Source organism: Triturus cristatus, chromosome 9 (genome assembly GCF_964204655.1).
Source record: "Triturus cristatus chromosome 9, aTriCri1.1, whole genome shotgun sequence".
NCBI lineage: Eukaryota > Metazoa > Chordata > Amphibia > Caudata > Salamandridae > Triturus > Triturus cristatus.
In genome coordinates, this window is record NC_140592.1 from 1,220,340,605 (window position 1) to 1,220,357,889 (window position 17,285).

General features: G+C 46.8%; 1 protein-coding gene across 3 annotated transcripts in view; it reads right to left on the bottom strand.

Moving 5' to 3' along the window:
- Positions 1-17,285, bottom strand: part of PCNX1 (pecanex 1) — a 617,237-nt gene that overhangs the window by 147,375 nt on the left and 452,577 nt on the right. For all 3 annotated transcript variants that reach the window (XM_085627291.1, XM_085627290.1, XM_085627289.1), the window contains exon 21: positions 14,016-14,157. In XM_085627291.1, coding sequence (XP_085483417.1) covers positions 14,016-14,157 — 142 coding nt within the window. The remainder of the gene's footprint in view (positions 1-14,015; positions 14,158-17,285) is intronic.

Genomic DNA, 17,285 nt, shown 5'->3' on the forward strand with positions numbered 1-17,285 from the left:
TTAAAAACAGATGGTAGAACAGATGGCCCCTGCACGTAACCGCAGCGGTAGGCCGTGGGCGGATACATGCAGACGCCTTTGCCCTATTGCGTGATGTCTTTTTCAGAAAGACACACGCAAAGACCAGTGAAAATAATGCAAAAACAAACAACACACGCACGGGCGTGTGGAAAGCCCAGAACGATTTCAAGAACTTGTTGTCCTAGAGCAGCACATGCGCACTGCGCTAGGCACGACCTAAAAAGTAGTCCCGAAACAATGGACGAAAATGGCCACTGTGTATGTTTAACATTAGTCGGCCAGTGCTCTTGGGGCGGGCTAAACACCGGAACAGGCATGATGTATGCACGCCCTTGACAAATGGGGAGAACGAAAAATGAGCCATTAAAATGTTTAACTCAGTGGATTGGAAACAATGCTCCCTTTTTGCCGTTTTCACGTGCGACTGCTACTAGTTAAAGCAGGCAGTGACACAGGATTTTTAAAAATAAAAACAGAGCTCGTTGCTAATTAAAACACCAGCGCTCTTAAAGTGTGGAGGGACCGGGGCACCCATTTCCAAAAATAAAAATGTAGTCCCGAAACAATGGACGAAAATGGCCACTGCGTATGTTTACCAATAGTTGGACAGTGCTCTCAGGGCGGGCTAAACACTGGAAGAGGCATGATGTATGCATGCCCTTGACAAATGGGGAGAACGAAAAATGGAGCGTCAATAGTGTAGTCACATGTGAAGCCAATGGGTGGGCTGTATGCCCTCAAAGTAGATACAGCATGTCTCTGTTCAAGACAGTGCATGCGCGCCGTCTAGAGCCGAGACCTCAGAAGGGGGCTAAAAGTGGGGGGGGACAACTGCTACAAAAGCCCAATTTCCTACAATGACTACTGCTAAAAGAGTCACAACCAGACATAAGACCGGTTTAAGTACCCAAAGGAGTTGGGACCAGGGTTTTTAAACAAAACCTCTCTCCAGTTTGTTCGCGCTCATTAGTCCGAAATCATAAATCATTAGTTTACATGTTGACATGTCGGCACTACTGAAATGCCTTACAGAAAAAGGCCCACTTGGGCTCCACAAAAGACTTCAATAAGTAAGCAACACCCTAGGCCTCATACTGAGATTAGTTTTATCCAAAGTTCATCAAATTCAATTCATGATTGGTATTCAGACCTTTGAAGGGCTAGAGAGCTCTGTACATTCTTCCTCTGAGGGTGCTGCACCCTCGGATCCTCAGACAGTGCCCTTAAAGAAGCCAGCTACTTTCTAGTGACAACACTTTTGTACTTTGTGACTATTCTGTACTGCATATGATGCCATTTAGAGGATAGACCTATAACAGCATCTCATTTACCTAAACAAAGTTGCTAATTTGGAAATTGCAAGGTGATGGTCGGCTAGGAAGGAGCATTCCCCAGCTCCTTCTGTCACACTGCAAGGGCATATTTTAACCAGTCTCCCCCAACCCCCTACTAAAAGCCCCTTCCCAAAGAAAACACTTCCTTTGAGGAGGAAGATGAGGGGTGATGAGAGTTGAGACAAGGATCAGGCTGAGAGAGAGAGAGCTAGAGCCGCTCTGCATGGAGCCTTCAATGGTTACTATGGCACCTTATGGCTTCAAGCATAGCAATGTGGGGGATAAACCAGAGAGAGGGAGCATCATTAGCTGAAAGGGGTCTCCTGCCTGAGAAGATGCCCCTGCAGAAGGCGGAGCAGCATCAGGCACACCAACTGAATAGCTAGAAGAAAGATGGGGCCACAGGCATTGCTTGATAATGTTCTGTACCTACAAACTCTAGAGAGGTGCTTAGCATCCAAGCCATTCTCATGTGGCACTTGAGTCTCTCAGTCACCATGCAGCAGGGAGAGGGCCTCTGGCATCACACAAGTAAGGCTAATGGACGACAGACGCCCCCTCATACTTTGCCACAACTAATGTAGATGCAAGGACATTTGGAAGGATAGGGGCCCATTTTCTCCCTTTTATTTTTTTTCTGCATACCAATGGCATCATGAGGTGATGGCAAAGTTAAAGGTAAAGGACTACAGTGAAAGAGACAGAAGGCAAGTGTGTCTAAGGAAACGTTTTGTGGGATGCTGATGGAAGGATTTCCCCAGTCAAGGTGGGAAGATGGACAGCCAAATGGAGGAACCTTCCAAACCTGCCACACAATACTTACAACAAGACAGGTCAGGTATCTAAAGTGCACCACTGATTAATTCTTAAAGTGCATCTTAATTTTATCTGTGGAAGCCGACATAGTGGGACGGATACAGGATCCAATTGTGGAAATGGAAGTCTTGCCCTGTCTGATTGCAACGCTGAAGATAACGACAAATATGTGACTGCGTGGCAGGATGCCACATTTAGCAACATACACTCTGTATCTTAGAACATAATGAAATACTTTATGACACAAAGCCAGGACAGTGATTAGCGGAGATAATTCCGGAACTTAAGCTGGGAATCTTGAAACCTCACACAGGTTGCCTGGCCTTACGAAGTAGGCAGTAGAAGAGTGCCTCGGCCATCTAAGACTCAAAATCTGTGAAAACGTGAATAAGGGCCTCAAAAACCTGAGATGTATACTGGAGATTAGCAGAAATATACATAATGCTGAAAGGAAAGGTAGAGGAACTAGGGTCTAAAGTAAAAAAATACACACATGCTAAGTAACACGTCTGCAGAACAGTAGTAACATTCGAGCAGATGGAAATGGCATTAGTCAAATATGAAGACCAGTGAGATCGTACGAGCATAGAGAATATCAGTATTAGAGATCAGGAAGAGTGGGCAGAAAGGAGGTGGTAAAAAGTCACTTTAAATGGATGTTTTCTGCAGTTACGGGAGAAGATCGCTCATGCACTGACAATGATCAGGTCCAGAGTACAAGACATAAGTACACACACAAAGGTGCCAGAACTCCAAATCATATAAATATTCTGTTTAGGATAAAATCCTAAATGCAGAGATCTTTGGAAAAATGAGATAAGATATCCTCTTGTCAGATACTGCAGTACGTGTTCTCTGTTACTCCATGACAATGGAACTGCAGGGTCAAAACATGTAGGACCTGTCAAATGTTTATGTTTGGCTTTCACACGCCAAGGAATTAAATATATGGTCACAATAATGTTGTCTACGCCTCTGAAAATGTGCTTGATGGGCTTAGAAAATGATGTTCCAGCAGAAAAGGTAGAAAGGAAAAAAAACATGATGTTGGTCAGAGCCAGGTAACTAAAAGGAAGGAGGAACCACAAAGTGACTTGGCCAGGTGTCTATTAATGGAGGGCAAATGAGGATGACTATAGATCAGGGAGACTCTTCACTTGCTACATCCATGGACCTTATGCTGCAAGGGTAGCGAACAAACCTAAGAAGACAGGGGAAAGCAGGATTCTATATTTAAAGTATACATAAAAGTGATGGATGGAATGTTTGAATTCATCTCAGCCAGGCCAGGTCATCCATGAACCGGAACACAAGCAACCCAGGACCAGTTTTCCCCTAGTTATCGGCTCATAAGCCGGATAGAGCATTGGTTCCAGTGACAGTGTGCATGGGACCCATGTCTGGGCATAACCGTCCCACTTAGTGTGACACACGAAACTGTACAAAAAAGTGATGGATGGATTGCTTTAATTAACATCAGCAACAAGCAATTACCACTGGCTGAGCCTAACTTGAGCATTCCATCCATCAACATTTTGTATGATTGAATTTTTATATTTAGGCAGAGGCCTTTTGATCCAGCAAGAGGTTGGTGGTATGGTCAGCCACAAATCAGAAGTGGCGTGAAGTGCAGGAATCAGGGAAAATCGAAGAGAACAGGTAAAGGTGGGAACTGAAGGGGGCATAAGAGGAGTTTTGCAACTGGATATGGAAAGAGTGACAAAATAGGAATGGGGCAAGGTGGGGATAGAGGGGGTCTGTGGAACCTGGCACTGGCTCTCTTCTACCTATATTTAGGATGAAAGAAGTGTTTGAGGCAGCAGACACTGTATTAGTTTCTATTATTGGTTGCCAAATACAGGGTCATATATGATGAGTAATTTTTGTACACAAACACACACTTCTGGGGATGTGTTGCTTGTTGCAGGGAATATAGTGCCGTGGTGCACATTATTTGTTCATTGAAATGGGAAGAACCATGGTCAAGATACTTATTTCCAATGTCCAAGACTTAAATGCACCAGACAAGAATGTATTTTCCTGTACATGTAAGGAAGGTGCTGACATGGTGTCTCTCAACTATTGGCTCATGACACAAAGCAAGCACAAGGAGATGAAGGACAGGCACTGAACGTTTTCAGACACTCAGCCCCAGTCACAGATCTGGATTGATTCCATCATCATTCTTTTGCTCACTTCGACACCCCAGTTCAGACCCAGCCATATGCAAATCTGTCTTGACCCTCTGCCTCATAGGAACAGTCCAGCCCGAACTGCCAAACCATGTGTTCCCTGGACCGGAAACAAGCATTCTGGTACCGGTTTTGGGCTAACAGCCCTCATCAGCCAGGCTAGTTTGAATCCAGTGGCAAAGTGAGCAAGGGACCCACGTCTGGGAACTTAGGGCTAACAAAGAAAACACACAGAGATGGCGAAAAGAGCACTGAAAAGTTTGACACTCACCCCTGTCTGGGTTGAATCCATCATTGTCTTTAGCACACTTCGCCACCCCAGTTCAGACCCAGTCAGTTCGGGCTGGACTGTTCCCATGAGGAACAGGGCCAAGACTGATTTGCATATAACTGGGTCTGAACTGGGGTGGGGAAGTGAGCTAAAGAACAATGATGGATTCAACCCAGATCTGTGACTGGAGGGGAGTGTATGAAAAGTTTCAGAGCTCTGTCCATCATCTCCTTGTGTTTGCTCTTGATACAAAGCCCATGAGTTAGCCTTATTAATTACTTCAATTCTGGATTGGAGAGAAACAGGTTGACCATCCCACTGTGCAAAAATGAATCCCTTTTTGTACACATTCTATGAGAAAGTAAGAGAGATTGCAATTGGTCAAAGGGACAGGCGGGAGAAATCCAGTGGCCAAAAATGAAAGTTTGACACCAAAATGTCTAAGTTACAAAGGACCATCCCATTCTAGGAGGAAATTGAATTTGGTATCGATGATCTCTAGAGATTATGGAATAAACGTGTGGGACAGACAGAGGCCTCAAAACAGCTACAAGAACCCACTGCTGGTAAAACGACTTTTCGGATGTTCGGAAAGAGCAACATCGCATAACGAAAAGTTTCTTACCTGTCGGTGTAGTTTTGCAGCTTGAAGATCTTTCTGGATTCACTATGCTGTGCATTATTCCGTGATCTTGTGGTTGGGTCCGGATTCGTAGTCTTTTCTTTGTTTTTTTTTTTTTTGTAGCCCAGGTGGGCGGCGACGACCACCATTTGGTGCACCTTCCGTGACGTCGCGGAAGTCCCACCTTTGGGGCGCCATCTTCGGGTTCTTTTTTCCCTCTTTTTTTTTATTTTTTTTTTTACCCTAGGCGATTGCTTAATCCTTTTGTCCATTTTCTGAACGTTTCCATTTGTTTGATCTTTTCCATTTTACCCCCTCTTCCTTCAGCCTCATCTTCCTGGCGGAGGTGGGTGGGTTCGCTAGTGAATCCAGAAAGATCTTCAAGCTGCAAAACTACACCGACAGGTAAGAAACTTTTCGTTTTGCAGCGTGAATCTTTCTGGATTCACTATGCTGTGCATAGACTTTGTAGCGGTTTTCCTAATTTTGTGGTGGCTGGGTGGAAGATGATCGTTGGTCGTTGAAAATGTGTTGTAGCACCTTCTGTCCGACCTGTGCTTCCTTATTCATCTGAATGTCCACGCAGTAGTGTATTGTGAACGTGTGCACAGATGCCCAAGTTGCAGCCAGACAAATGTCTTGGATGGGCGTGTTTGCCAGGAAGGCAACGGTGGCCCCCTTCTTCCTTGTGGAGTGAGCCTGGGGCCCCTCCGCTAGCTCCTGTCCAGCCTGTTTGTGACAGAATTGAATAGTGAGGGCAATCCACCTAGCGATGGTGCCCTTGGTCACTGGTCTACCCATGAAGCTAGTAGCAAAGGACACAAACAGCTGCTTCGACTTCCTGAGTTCCTTGGTTCTTTCAATGTAGTGCATCACCGCTCTCCTGGCATCGAGGGTGTGCAGTGCCTTTTCTGCGTTTGTAGTCGGGTTTTGGAAGAAACTTGGTATCTGGATACTCTGATTCATGTGGAACGCCGACACTACCTTGGGCATGAAGTGTGGGTCCGTCCTCAGGACTACCCTGTCTTTGTGAATTTGAATGTAGGGTTCCTGTAGCGTTAGTGCCTGAAGCTCGCTCACCCTGCGTAGTGAGGTTATGGCCACTAGAAAGGCAGTTTTCATCGTCAACATTTGCAGAGTGGCCTTGTGAATGGGTTCAAACGGCGCCTTCATGAGCTCCGTCAGAACCACGTTTAAATTCCATGCCGGCGGCGGCAACCTTTTCGGGGGGGCCATTCTTTTGGCTCCCTCCATGAATCTCTTCACCACCTGCGAGGTGAAGAAACTCGTACCCTTCTCACCTCTGGTGTAGGCAACGATCGCTGCTAGGTGTACCCTTAGGGAGCTCGAGCAGAGGTTACTCTTTAGAAGGTGTGTGAGGTACCTCAGCACAGTTGAGTCTCTTGTCATTCTGTTTTGCAGGCCTTTTTTCCTGCACCACACCGTGAATCTTTTCCATTTTGCGCTGTAGCATTTTCTTGTAGTTGGTTTCCTTGCCTCCCGTAGCACTCGCATAGTGCTCTGAGGCAACCTTAGGTGCGCGAACTCTAGGTCTTCAGGAGCCATGCTGCCAGGTTGAGGGTCTCTGGCTCTGGGTGCAGGACCTCCCCGTTTTGCATTGAGAGCAGGTCTATTCTCCTCTCGAACCTGTACGGATTGCCTTGTGCCATTTCTTGAATTTGTGAGAACCATGTCTGCCTCGCCCACTGCGGGGCCACTAGGATTAGAGTCATGTTGCTGGTCCTGCACTTGCTGAGCACTGTGTGCAACAGGGGTATCGGTGGAAAGGCGTAGGCAAATGTCCTCGACCAGCTTATCCATAGGGCATTCCCCTGGGATTGCTGATCTGGTTCCCTGGACGCGAAGCTTTGGCATTTTGCATTTTGGCGTGTTGCAAATAGGTCTATTGTGGGAGTTCCCCATCTCCGGAAAAGCTTCTTCGTTTCCTGGCCATTGAGCTCCCACTCGTGAGATGCAGAGGTCTGCCTGCTTAGCCAGTCTGCCTCCACATTGTCCTTCCCCGTTAGGTGAATTGCCAGTAGATCTATCCTGAGAGGTATGGCCCATCTCCAAATCTCCTGAGCCAGAGAGGAGAGAGGGAACGACTGTGTCCCCCCCTGCTTGTTGAAGTAGAACATTGCCGTGGTGTTGTCCGTTTGAACCAACACCCTCTGGTTGTACAGGTGCCTCTGGAATGCCTTCAGGGCTAGTAGGATTGTCTTCAACTCGAGGTAATTGATATGGCGAACCGCATCTGCTGGAGCCCACAGACCCCTCACTCTGAGGTTGTCCATGTGTGCCCCCCATCCCTTTGCGATGCGTCCGTGGTAATGGTCATCGTTGGGTTTGGTGGTGTCAGGCTTCTCCCTGCTGTCATGTTGTCTCTGTTCCACCAAGTTATCTCCTCCTGCACTGCGTGCGTAACAACCACTAGATCCTCCCAACTTCCGTTTGCTTGTGACCATTGCTGTTGTAGCCATTCCTGGAATGGTCTCATGTGCAAGCGTACATTCGGCACTAGCTGGATACACGACGCCATCATCCCCATCAATTTGCTCACCGCCCTCACTGTCAGAGCTCGCCCCTTCTGGTAGAGCCGCGTCTCCTTCAGTAGGGCATCTGTCCTCCTGTCGCTGGGCACCACGGTGCCGCACAGGGAGTTGATTTTTGCCCCCAGGAAAATCTTCACCTGCTCCGGTTCCATCGACGACTTCCCCCAGTGGATTGAGAACCCCAGGTTCGTGAGAGTGTCTGTTACGCGTTTTGCGTGCGCTGCGCACTTTTCGCGCGAGTTTGCCTTGACCAGCCAGTCGTCTAAGTAGGGGTAGACGTGTATCCCCTGTTTTCGTAGGTGGGCCGCGACCGCCGACAGGCATTTTGTAAAAACCCTTGGTGCTGATTTTAATCCGAATGCCAGGGTTGTGAACTGGTAGTGTTCCTGGTCGATGTTGAACCTTAGAAGTCCCTTGTGTCTTCTGTTTACTGGGATGTGCAGGTAGGCATCTTTGAGGTCCACGGTGACCATGAAGTCTCCGTGTCTTATTTGGGGCAGCACCTCCTGCAGCGAAGTCATCTTGAACCTTTGCGTTCTGACGAACTTGTTTAGGTATCGCAGGTCTAGGATGGGTCTGAGGCTCCCGTCTACCTTCGGGACCACGAAGTAGTTTGAGTAGACCCCCTTGTTGCGTTCTCTGAACGGCACTGGCTCTATGGCTTCCTTTTGTAGAAGCTTCTGTGTTTCTTCTCTGAGTAGGGTCAGTTCTTGTTCCGATCTTTGCCTTCCCCTTGGCTTCCTGTTTGGCGGTTTCCTTTCCAAATCTACGCAGTACCCGTACTGCATGATGTTCAGTATCCACTTGTCTGTGGTTATACGCTGCCACTCGTGAAGGTAGAGTCTCAGCCTTCCGCCTACTGGTGTTGTATGCTCGTAGGCTTCTGATCCTTCTCTCCCCCTCGATGTTACTGTTTCGCGCCTCACCCTTGGGGGCATGTCGAGGGTAGGCGTCCTCCTGCGTGCAGAGTCACTTTGATGAGGGCTGCTCCCCCCCTCTCCTTCTGTGGCCACGTCCGTTCCCTCTCCCGCGAAAGGACTGGCCCCGGGGCTGGTACTGCCAGTTTTGCTTCTGCTGACCCTGTCCGTGACCTTCACCCTGCTGACCCTGCTGGAACGTCTGGTCCGACGGGCCCTGCTGGTTTCCTCCCCTACCGTAGGGTCTCCTTGAGGGGTTGCCTCGCCTCATTCCTCTGTGCTGTAGGGCCCCCATGGACCTCGCCGTTTCGTTATCTCTTTTTAGCTGGGTGAGCTTCTCGTCAACTGTTGCTCCGAACAGTGTCTCTCCGTTGAAGGGGGTGCTAAGGATGTTGTTCTGCACCTCCGGTTTGAATCCCGAGATTCTTAACCATGCATGCCTTCTCTCGGTGACCCCTATGGCCATGAGTCTTGCTGAGGTCTCTGCCCCGTCCAACGCCGTCTTTATGCAGGAGTTGGCGATGTTTTTGCCTTCATCAACTAGGTGTGAGGCTCTCTGGCGGTATTCTTCGGGGAGATGCTTTACTAACTCTCCCATCTCGTCCCAGTGCTGGTACTGGTGTCTATTGAGGAGAGCATTGGAATTCGCCATGCGCCAGTGCATAGCGGCGTTCCTCTCGACCTTTCTTCCTGTGAGGTCTATCCTCCTGCTCTCTTTATCAGGTGGTGGGCCCGAGGTTGCTGGTACGTTGGCCCTTCTCCTGGCCGTGGACGCTATGATGGAGTCTGCGGTCACGCTACCCTTGATGTAAGGGGGGGTCGAGGGAAGAGTGCTTATACTTTTTCTCAGTCCTCGGAGTGATAGACCGGCAGGTCGCTGGTTCCTTGAAGGCTTCTCTCCCCTGATTCATCACGCTTTGAAGCATGGGGAGGAACTGGCTCCTTGTCTGGATGGGGAGCAGGGTCTCGACGAGAAAATCGGCTTTCGGCTTCTCTTCGTCGAGTTTGACGCCGAAGGCTGTCGCTGCGCTCCTGACCACCAAATTGTACACCCCGATGTCGTCGGGTGGCGAAGGCCTCGAAGGGTACGTGTCCACGGACTCCTCCGGGTTCTCGGTGTCGAGATCCTGCCATTCAATCTCCTGGCTGGTCGATGGTGCCGAGCCGTAGACCGACTGTTGGTCTTCTTCCTCGGCTTCCTCTTCATAATAGGTATCGTCTTCCTCTTCGAGATCCCTCATCAGTCCCTCGGTGTCGAATTCTTCCTCGACCTCGACGACGTCCGCCGATGAAATCGTTGGAATCTTGAATTCCTTCATCTTGGCGTCAAACTCCTTCTTCCTTTGAAGGATGTTCTCCATTTCGGCCTCGAGCCGCCTTTTCTTTTTCTCCATCTCGGAGATGCTTTCGGCGTCGACCGCGGATCTTTTCGTCGAAACTTGCGTCGACGTCGACCGTTCTTTCAGCGTCGATCGGGCCGCTCCCTGGGTTGTCTTCGACGACCCTTGCCTTTTGGCGTCTTTCGGCACCAGGGAGTCCTTCTCTAAGGATCCGCTCGGCCTCTTGTCCATGGTTCCCCCTTTGGTTGTCGAAATTTTCGGCGCCGGGGCTCCCTTCGTGGACTTAGACTCAGATTTTTTCGAGTCACCCTCGTGTTTGAGGTACTTTCTGTTTTTCGCTCGACGATTCTCTTACCTCGTCTTCTTTTTTCTTGTCGGTCTCTACGACCGTGAAGTTTTCGGCTGTCCCGGCGACGTTGTCCTCGTCGTCCGAGGAGAGGCCCAGAGCGTAGAGCGACGGGGCCTTATCCTTGCCATCCATGCTGGCGTTGGCTCTTCTCTGCCGATCTCTCACTCTGAGCGTCTTCGGCGCGAAGGCTGAGCAGGCGTTGCAGTCCTTACTCTGGTGTTCGACCGGTAGGCAGAGGTTGCAGACCGGATGCTGGTCCTTCTGCGCGAATTTGTGGTGGCAGTTTGGGCAGAACTTGAATGGCGTCTTGTCCATTGCGCTCAGGGCCTCTGAGTGCGCATTCTCCCAGGTCGTCGAAGAAAAAAGGGCGCTGAACCTCCTTTCTTCGCGCTGCTGATGAAATAACCTCCTTTCCTGTGAAACTCCGATGTATTTGTCGACGAAACTCGCTTTTCTTTCTTCTTTCTTCGGTTGTAACTCTGGAGCTTCTCGATGACGATCCAGACCCAACGGCGGAAAAAAGAATCTGAAGATGGCGCCCCAAAGGTGGGACTTCCGCAGGAAGCACGACGACGTCACGGAAGGTGCACCAAATGGTGGTCGTCGCCGCCCACCTGGGCTACAAAAAAAAAAAAAAAAAAAAAAAAAGAAAAGACTACGAATCCGGACCCAACCACAAGATCGCGGAATAATGCACAGCATAGTGAATCCAGAAAGATTCACGCTGCAAAAGGAGCAATATCCAGAGGGTAGCTTATTACTTTTCTCATATGACCAAACGATGTATTCTAGACAGATTATGTGTCTTTGAGATTAGACACATGAGGGCTGGGTGGGCAATGCAATATGGAAGTCTTCAAAATCATAATCTGTTTATGGCACTATGTGGCAGTGTGTCACAGTGGTGTTAGAGGAAAGGGTTGGGAACCTCCATCAGAAAATGTAGCATCACAAACAATTTTTTCTTAGAAACTAGTGTTGGACAACTACTGAGATTAGTGCAAAGGGCTTACTAGAGGGGCTCCTCTAGCACATTCTACAAGCATGAAAAAGGATTTGTGGCACTTAGAAGAGGAACACAATAGATTTACCACAGGTATTTCAAAAAACCCAGACCAGTACCGGCCAACTAAGTATTAATAAAAAATAATTTATGTGCAACAGAAGTGAATAATTTCCCTAAATTATAAAGCAGTAATGGAGGAAATGAATGACTAGGTCAAAGTAATTTTTTTTATTAGCCATTAGGAACCTGCAAATACAGAAGGCCCTGTAAGTAGATGGTTACACAGTCATTTTCATAGTTTACAAAGATTTCACTTCCGCCTGAACATTTTTCAACTGTGCTTCACAAAACAAAATGTCACAACTTTATTAACAAAAGAAAAAGCGGTAAAACACTCAGGAAAGTGCCTCATGAAGCCAGGATACCCTAAAACCAAACGAATTGTGCCTAAACAAGATTTATACAGAGATGGCAGGTGTTACATAATGTAAGAAAGAAATGTTTTGGACAAAGTAATGTAATGATAGAAGAGTTAAGAACAAGTGCACTGTTACATGTGAAGGTCACAAGACTGGATATTTCCCAACCATTTTAGACCCTAACCAAGGGCAGCTGTGAACAGCACACTATCCGAACTGACGGGAATGCTACCCACGTTAACCAATTTTATGCACTTTAGAAAAGGAAATGCCCAAGCTTAAAAGAAGCTTCAACCCCAGTGTCAGAAGCCTAAACTTTGGTGATCTGGAAATAAAAATTAGCATTGTTGCAAATGATGTATTGATCTACATATTAAGATAACTGTTGGAAAGCAGGCCTTCTCGAAATAGTGGTGTTAATAATCTTAAGTAAATCAAAGGATTTGAATCTACTGACACCGGCGTCTGAACTGATGAGCGGAAAAAGGTCATAGACATACTGGGAGCTTTTGATGTCAAGATAGTGTTAGATCTAGAAGGAAAACTTTCAAGGAGAAGGTAGTGGGTTAGGTATGGTAGGACTCATCTTCAGAAAATGGAGCTTAGCAAATTGTATGGGTGCAGACAGACAGAAACACTCAAACTGAGTCCTAATCAGGAAAAGGAATGAATAAAGAGGAGAACAAGTTAGGGCTGCCCCCTGTTGCTGTATCTGTTTGCCCCAACAATCAAGCCCCTTCCACACCAACAGAATTCACCATAATACAAATATCGAGTGACTTCAATATAGAATGGACAAGCATGAATTAAGTGTTGCTGTTAATTACCCTGACTACAATTATGAGGGCACCTAAATTATTACCCAGCAGGTAAGCGCAAGTAATTCTAGAAACCCCCGCACAGTAAACAATTCTGACCGAGGTTACCAGACAACAAATGGCTCTTTTCTACCACTTCAGTGGTGGAGCACGGGCTATTTTTCAACAAAAGCTGCCCTCTGTTGCACTGTGGCAGACTGGAATCCCCCTCTCCCCCCCCCAATGAAACAAAGCATTTGTCCCTACCACCCTCCCCATATGTTGGCATGGCTGTTGAGGTCCAGCGGACATTATGTCTATATGGCGCAGATGTCCTAAAACACTATGACAAGAGGTGTTTCGTACAATCAAGGGAATCTGCCACTACCCAGGTTAGGCTTCTCTGGGAATCATCATTCTGTGAATACAAACACCAGAACTGGAAGTAGGACTATAATAACTGAGAACAGTTATGGCATTTCACAGCCGACACTACTAACTACAGCAGCAGGGAAGTTAATCAAGACACGTTAGCGATGGAAAAGAATGAATGCATTTACCCTAAAAAATAGTGGTCTCAAGCCTGTTCTCATGACATAATTCAAGTAAGCATTACACAAGCAGGAATAGATAAGAATCTGGAAACATACAGATCTCCGGGACAGGATAACACATAGAAAAAAAGAAAAAAAATATCTTCCTAAGGATGTGTAAGGTATATTTTTGCCCCCAGTGTTCTGTGAAGTTACCAAACTATTTGCCCTTTGCCTAATTTTCACATTTCCGCTTGCAGAGCCTTAGCTTACATTTTGCAGTGTTATTTATCATAGCAGTGGAGAACACAGGTTTCTGCTAAGCAAACTCTGCAGAACCATTTTTAGCATTTTACAAGGAGTGGTCATAAATTGTTACAAAAGTCATTTTTCTGCAGATTTTGTGAGCTCAAAATCGCAAACTGCTCAGAGTTTCCAAAGACCAGAGTGTTTTCAAATGGCGCCTTCCAATTAAACTGAATAACAGTGTCTAGTTTTTAGCGCTCAGAAACAGTGACCATTGCAGTATTAAATGCTGTTTTTACCAATTCATTGATCGTAAATGCAGTAAATTGGGTAAAAAGTATCATTTTATACATGATGTCTCCAGCTTCAGTCATAGAGGGAGCAGAGACAGTACCTATATGAATCAATAAACATCTGTTAGAGAATGTTAATAAGAGTTGCAGACTATGATCAGAAGGAGATCCAAACCATTAATTACAGTGCATGGATCTACCACATAAAGGTAAAGCGTGATGCGATGTAACCTTGTAAAGCGTCAATAAGAGCATCTCTCCACTACAACTCTGAAGGTCTTCAGCAATGGGGCGCACATCTACTCACCCTATATTCAGGTTCTTAGGGCTGGTGATATCCTTGGCACCACGACTCAGCTCATTGAGGACAATCAGAGGGTAGATAATATTCTTCTCCATAAAGAGGAGCCAAACGTGCGCCTTTTCAAACCACATCACGTGTGCAGCATCTAACAAAAAGCAAAGACATCACTGTACACTTTGTTTACATTTTATTTCAGTAACAATACCTAGCAACAGAACACATAACCATACCAGTAACCGCCCAACAAATACATGTCATGCACGAACATAGAAAATAATTATGTTGTGTATACAAATTGCCCTTATGTATTACAACTAATAAAGTTGAATTCATATGTTGTCAAGATACAGATGAATTCTTTCAATAGGTAGACAATAGCTGAAGCCAGCTGAAAATTTGAACCCACTGAAATCAAAAAAATCTAAAAGGAGGATTCGGTTTTTTAATTCATATCGCATTTGCATAATTTTTCCTTAAAATATTTCCAGTTTTTACATAATGTCCTAGAATACAGCAATACATGTACTTAAGCAGATTTTGTACTTTTAGCAAAAAGCGGTAATTAAGGCTAAATCATGGAAAACACGTCAACGTAACAGCCAGAGAGTTGGCTAAAATATGGATACAGCATAGGACGGCTGCATGCAATAGGATTATTCAATTTTTGCCAAAACATCAGACCCTTGTTGGTCTCCAGCTTCATCTTTAACTAAGGTCTCTTGCAAGGCCTTTCTTGAAATGTTTCAATGATGTTGCCAACCTCTCTTTAAATTAACCTTTGACCTTCCTCAAAGTGTCTAACATGATCTAATTTGCAGTGGATCAAATGTTACTTCCATTTCTACAGACTTGTAGACCAGATCGCCTCTGTAAAACACTACATTTAGAGAGATAATAAATGTGCTGAGCAAACTTCACGTTTTCCATTGAATGCACATGCTGACATAAGCAAATCCATGTAACAGTTTCATGGCTCATGGGTAACGTGTTCAGGGGAACTGTTCTGGTGCACGTTACCTTTATTTTAATTCTGCACTACTAAAGTGATCTGTTTTGGTAAAAAATTTTAGGTCAAGCATTCGAGACCTCTTGTATATACTTTAGTATATACTTATTAGGTCAAGCATTCGAGACCTCTTTATATACTTTAGTATATACTTATTAGGTCGAGCATTCGAGACCTCTTGTATATACTTTAGTATATACTTATTATGTCGAGCCTAGAGTCAGCATGCATGCGCTGCTCTGCGAGGCATGGTGTAATCTCTCCGTGAAGTCTGAACACACCCACACAAGCCCATTGCTTTTTTATTGGTTGCTTGCTCTGCCTTTAGAAATGCCATTGCTATAGTTGGTGAATAGTGTGCATTTGTCTTGCCTTGTGGTTGTTTTGCTACTCCATGGAGTCTGCCCATGCTACATCAATCCTTTCACTAGTGCCCACATGTTTTGTTTCAGTGCACTACTTTCTTCGTTCTACTCTCTCCTCGCAGCTCGCTCCCCTGACAGTGGGGCGGCCCCTCTCCCCCCACCCTTTGGAATCTCATGCCCTGTGCTGTAGGTTCCAACTGAGCTTCTGTCGGGCATCAGGAGGCCGAGGGTCCCGGAGGCTGCAGGGCTCACGTGTTTGCTGTACATAAGTATTTTTTTTGTTTTGGCAATGCTATATTTAATTCATGTTGAGGAGGAATGTAACGTTGCCCGTTTGACCTGTTTAGGCACAGGGGTGATGTGTTCACCCCTGCCAACATTCCCCACATAGTTTTGCTGAGTCGTTGCGTACATCTTGCAATAAAGTGTGCCTTAGCAGTGAGCTCCCACCAGCCTTTCCCCAGCAACTCAGATACCGGGGTGCCCTCGCAGTGAGCTCCCTGGCCCAGCTCTGGCAGTCTTCAGATACCGAACTGTTCTCATACTGAGCTCTCGAGCAGCCTTAAGATACACCCTCGCACTGAGCTCCCACCAGCCTGCCCCAGCATCTTTCACATACCGGGGACCTCTCGTATTGAGCTCCCCTGTAGTCTTCAGATACTGGGGTTCCCTCATACTGACTTACCACCAGCCTTCACATACTGGGGTGCCCTCGCATACTGGGGTGTCCTCGCAGCTTGCACTGACTTCCCAAGCAGTCTTCAGATCTCAGTGTGCCCTCGCACTGAGGTCCAGAGCAGCCTCCAGATACCGGGGTGCCCTCGCACTGAGCAGCCCGCCCCCAGCAGCCTCCCTCTTCTTTATCTCCTCTTGTTGTCCTTCCTTGCCTCGGCTCGCTGCAGCCAGCCAGCTTAATGAATGGGGCTCAGTTCAGGGTGGCAGGAAGGTCGGGAGGCTGGAGTCAGGGACTTGATTCCTTTGGCAATAGAAAAGTAAAATGTGAAAACTTAATCCCTTGGGAGGTCCCTCACAAAATAACTGGTTCCTCCTGAAATGCACAGCGGTGACCTTTCATTACTTGCGCTCCCCTTTTATGTTGTGTGTGGGGCCTTTTAGAGAAAGGCGGGTTGGGGGGCAGTCAGACTGTTGGCAATGAGTCATTCAGCTCAACCGAGAACTAGGGGCAGTCTGGTCTGTAGGACAGCGAGGAATGTTGGTGACCTGTTTCTGGAACCGGCAGGGCTGGGTCAGTGTCAGTCGCATGCCGAGCTCTAACCACATTTTACTATTTGGAGTATGCTGCACTTCATAAATGTTGGGTAACATTAGAGGTGGGGTGAGATGCTTATCTTTGTCAATAAGGCATGCTGTGTAAGAATGTACCTGGCGTGAAACCTGAACGCTAGGGGTCGACCTCGCCTACAGAAGTTGCAGACACCAACCAGGAGACTGGTTCAATGAGAAAATGTCTCTATGGTCTAATTTCTATTGTCCACACAACGCTCGGTCTCCTAAAACAAGGGCAAAATAAATTGTGTGCGCACACATTTTGAGAGATTTTGCCTTTGGTGTTCCCATAGTTAACAGCATACCATAAAATCTGCAGGTTACCCACAGGTCTCTGGTGCAGAACCCCTGCCTCCACGCTGCATCCATTTTGTGCTGGAGTACAGTATTTTCCTCTCACAAACAAATCTTGTGCAGCTTAAAGGGACATGTTAATTCACGTTGGGCCCATCTTCGGTACAAAGCCTCGAAGTCCGGCTGATTAATGTCTCAGCACCGGCTTGGAATGCTTCCCCATGCCTTTGATCCGGGCTGGGATCTGTCTCAGCCACAAAGAAACATCTTGTTAAGCGGAGGCTTGGTGCGAGAAACTCCATTTTCCTTAGGTGCAATTTG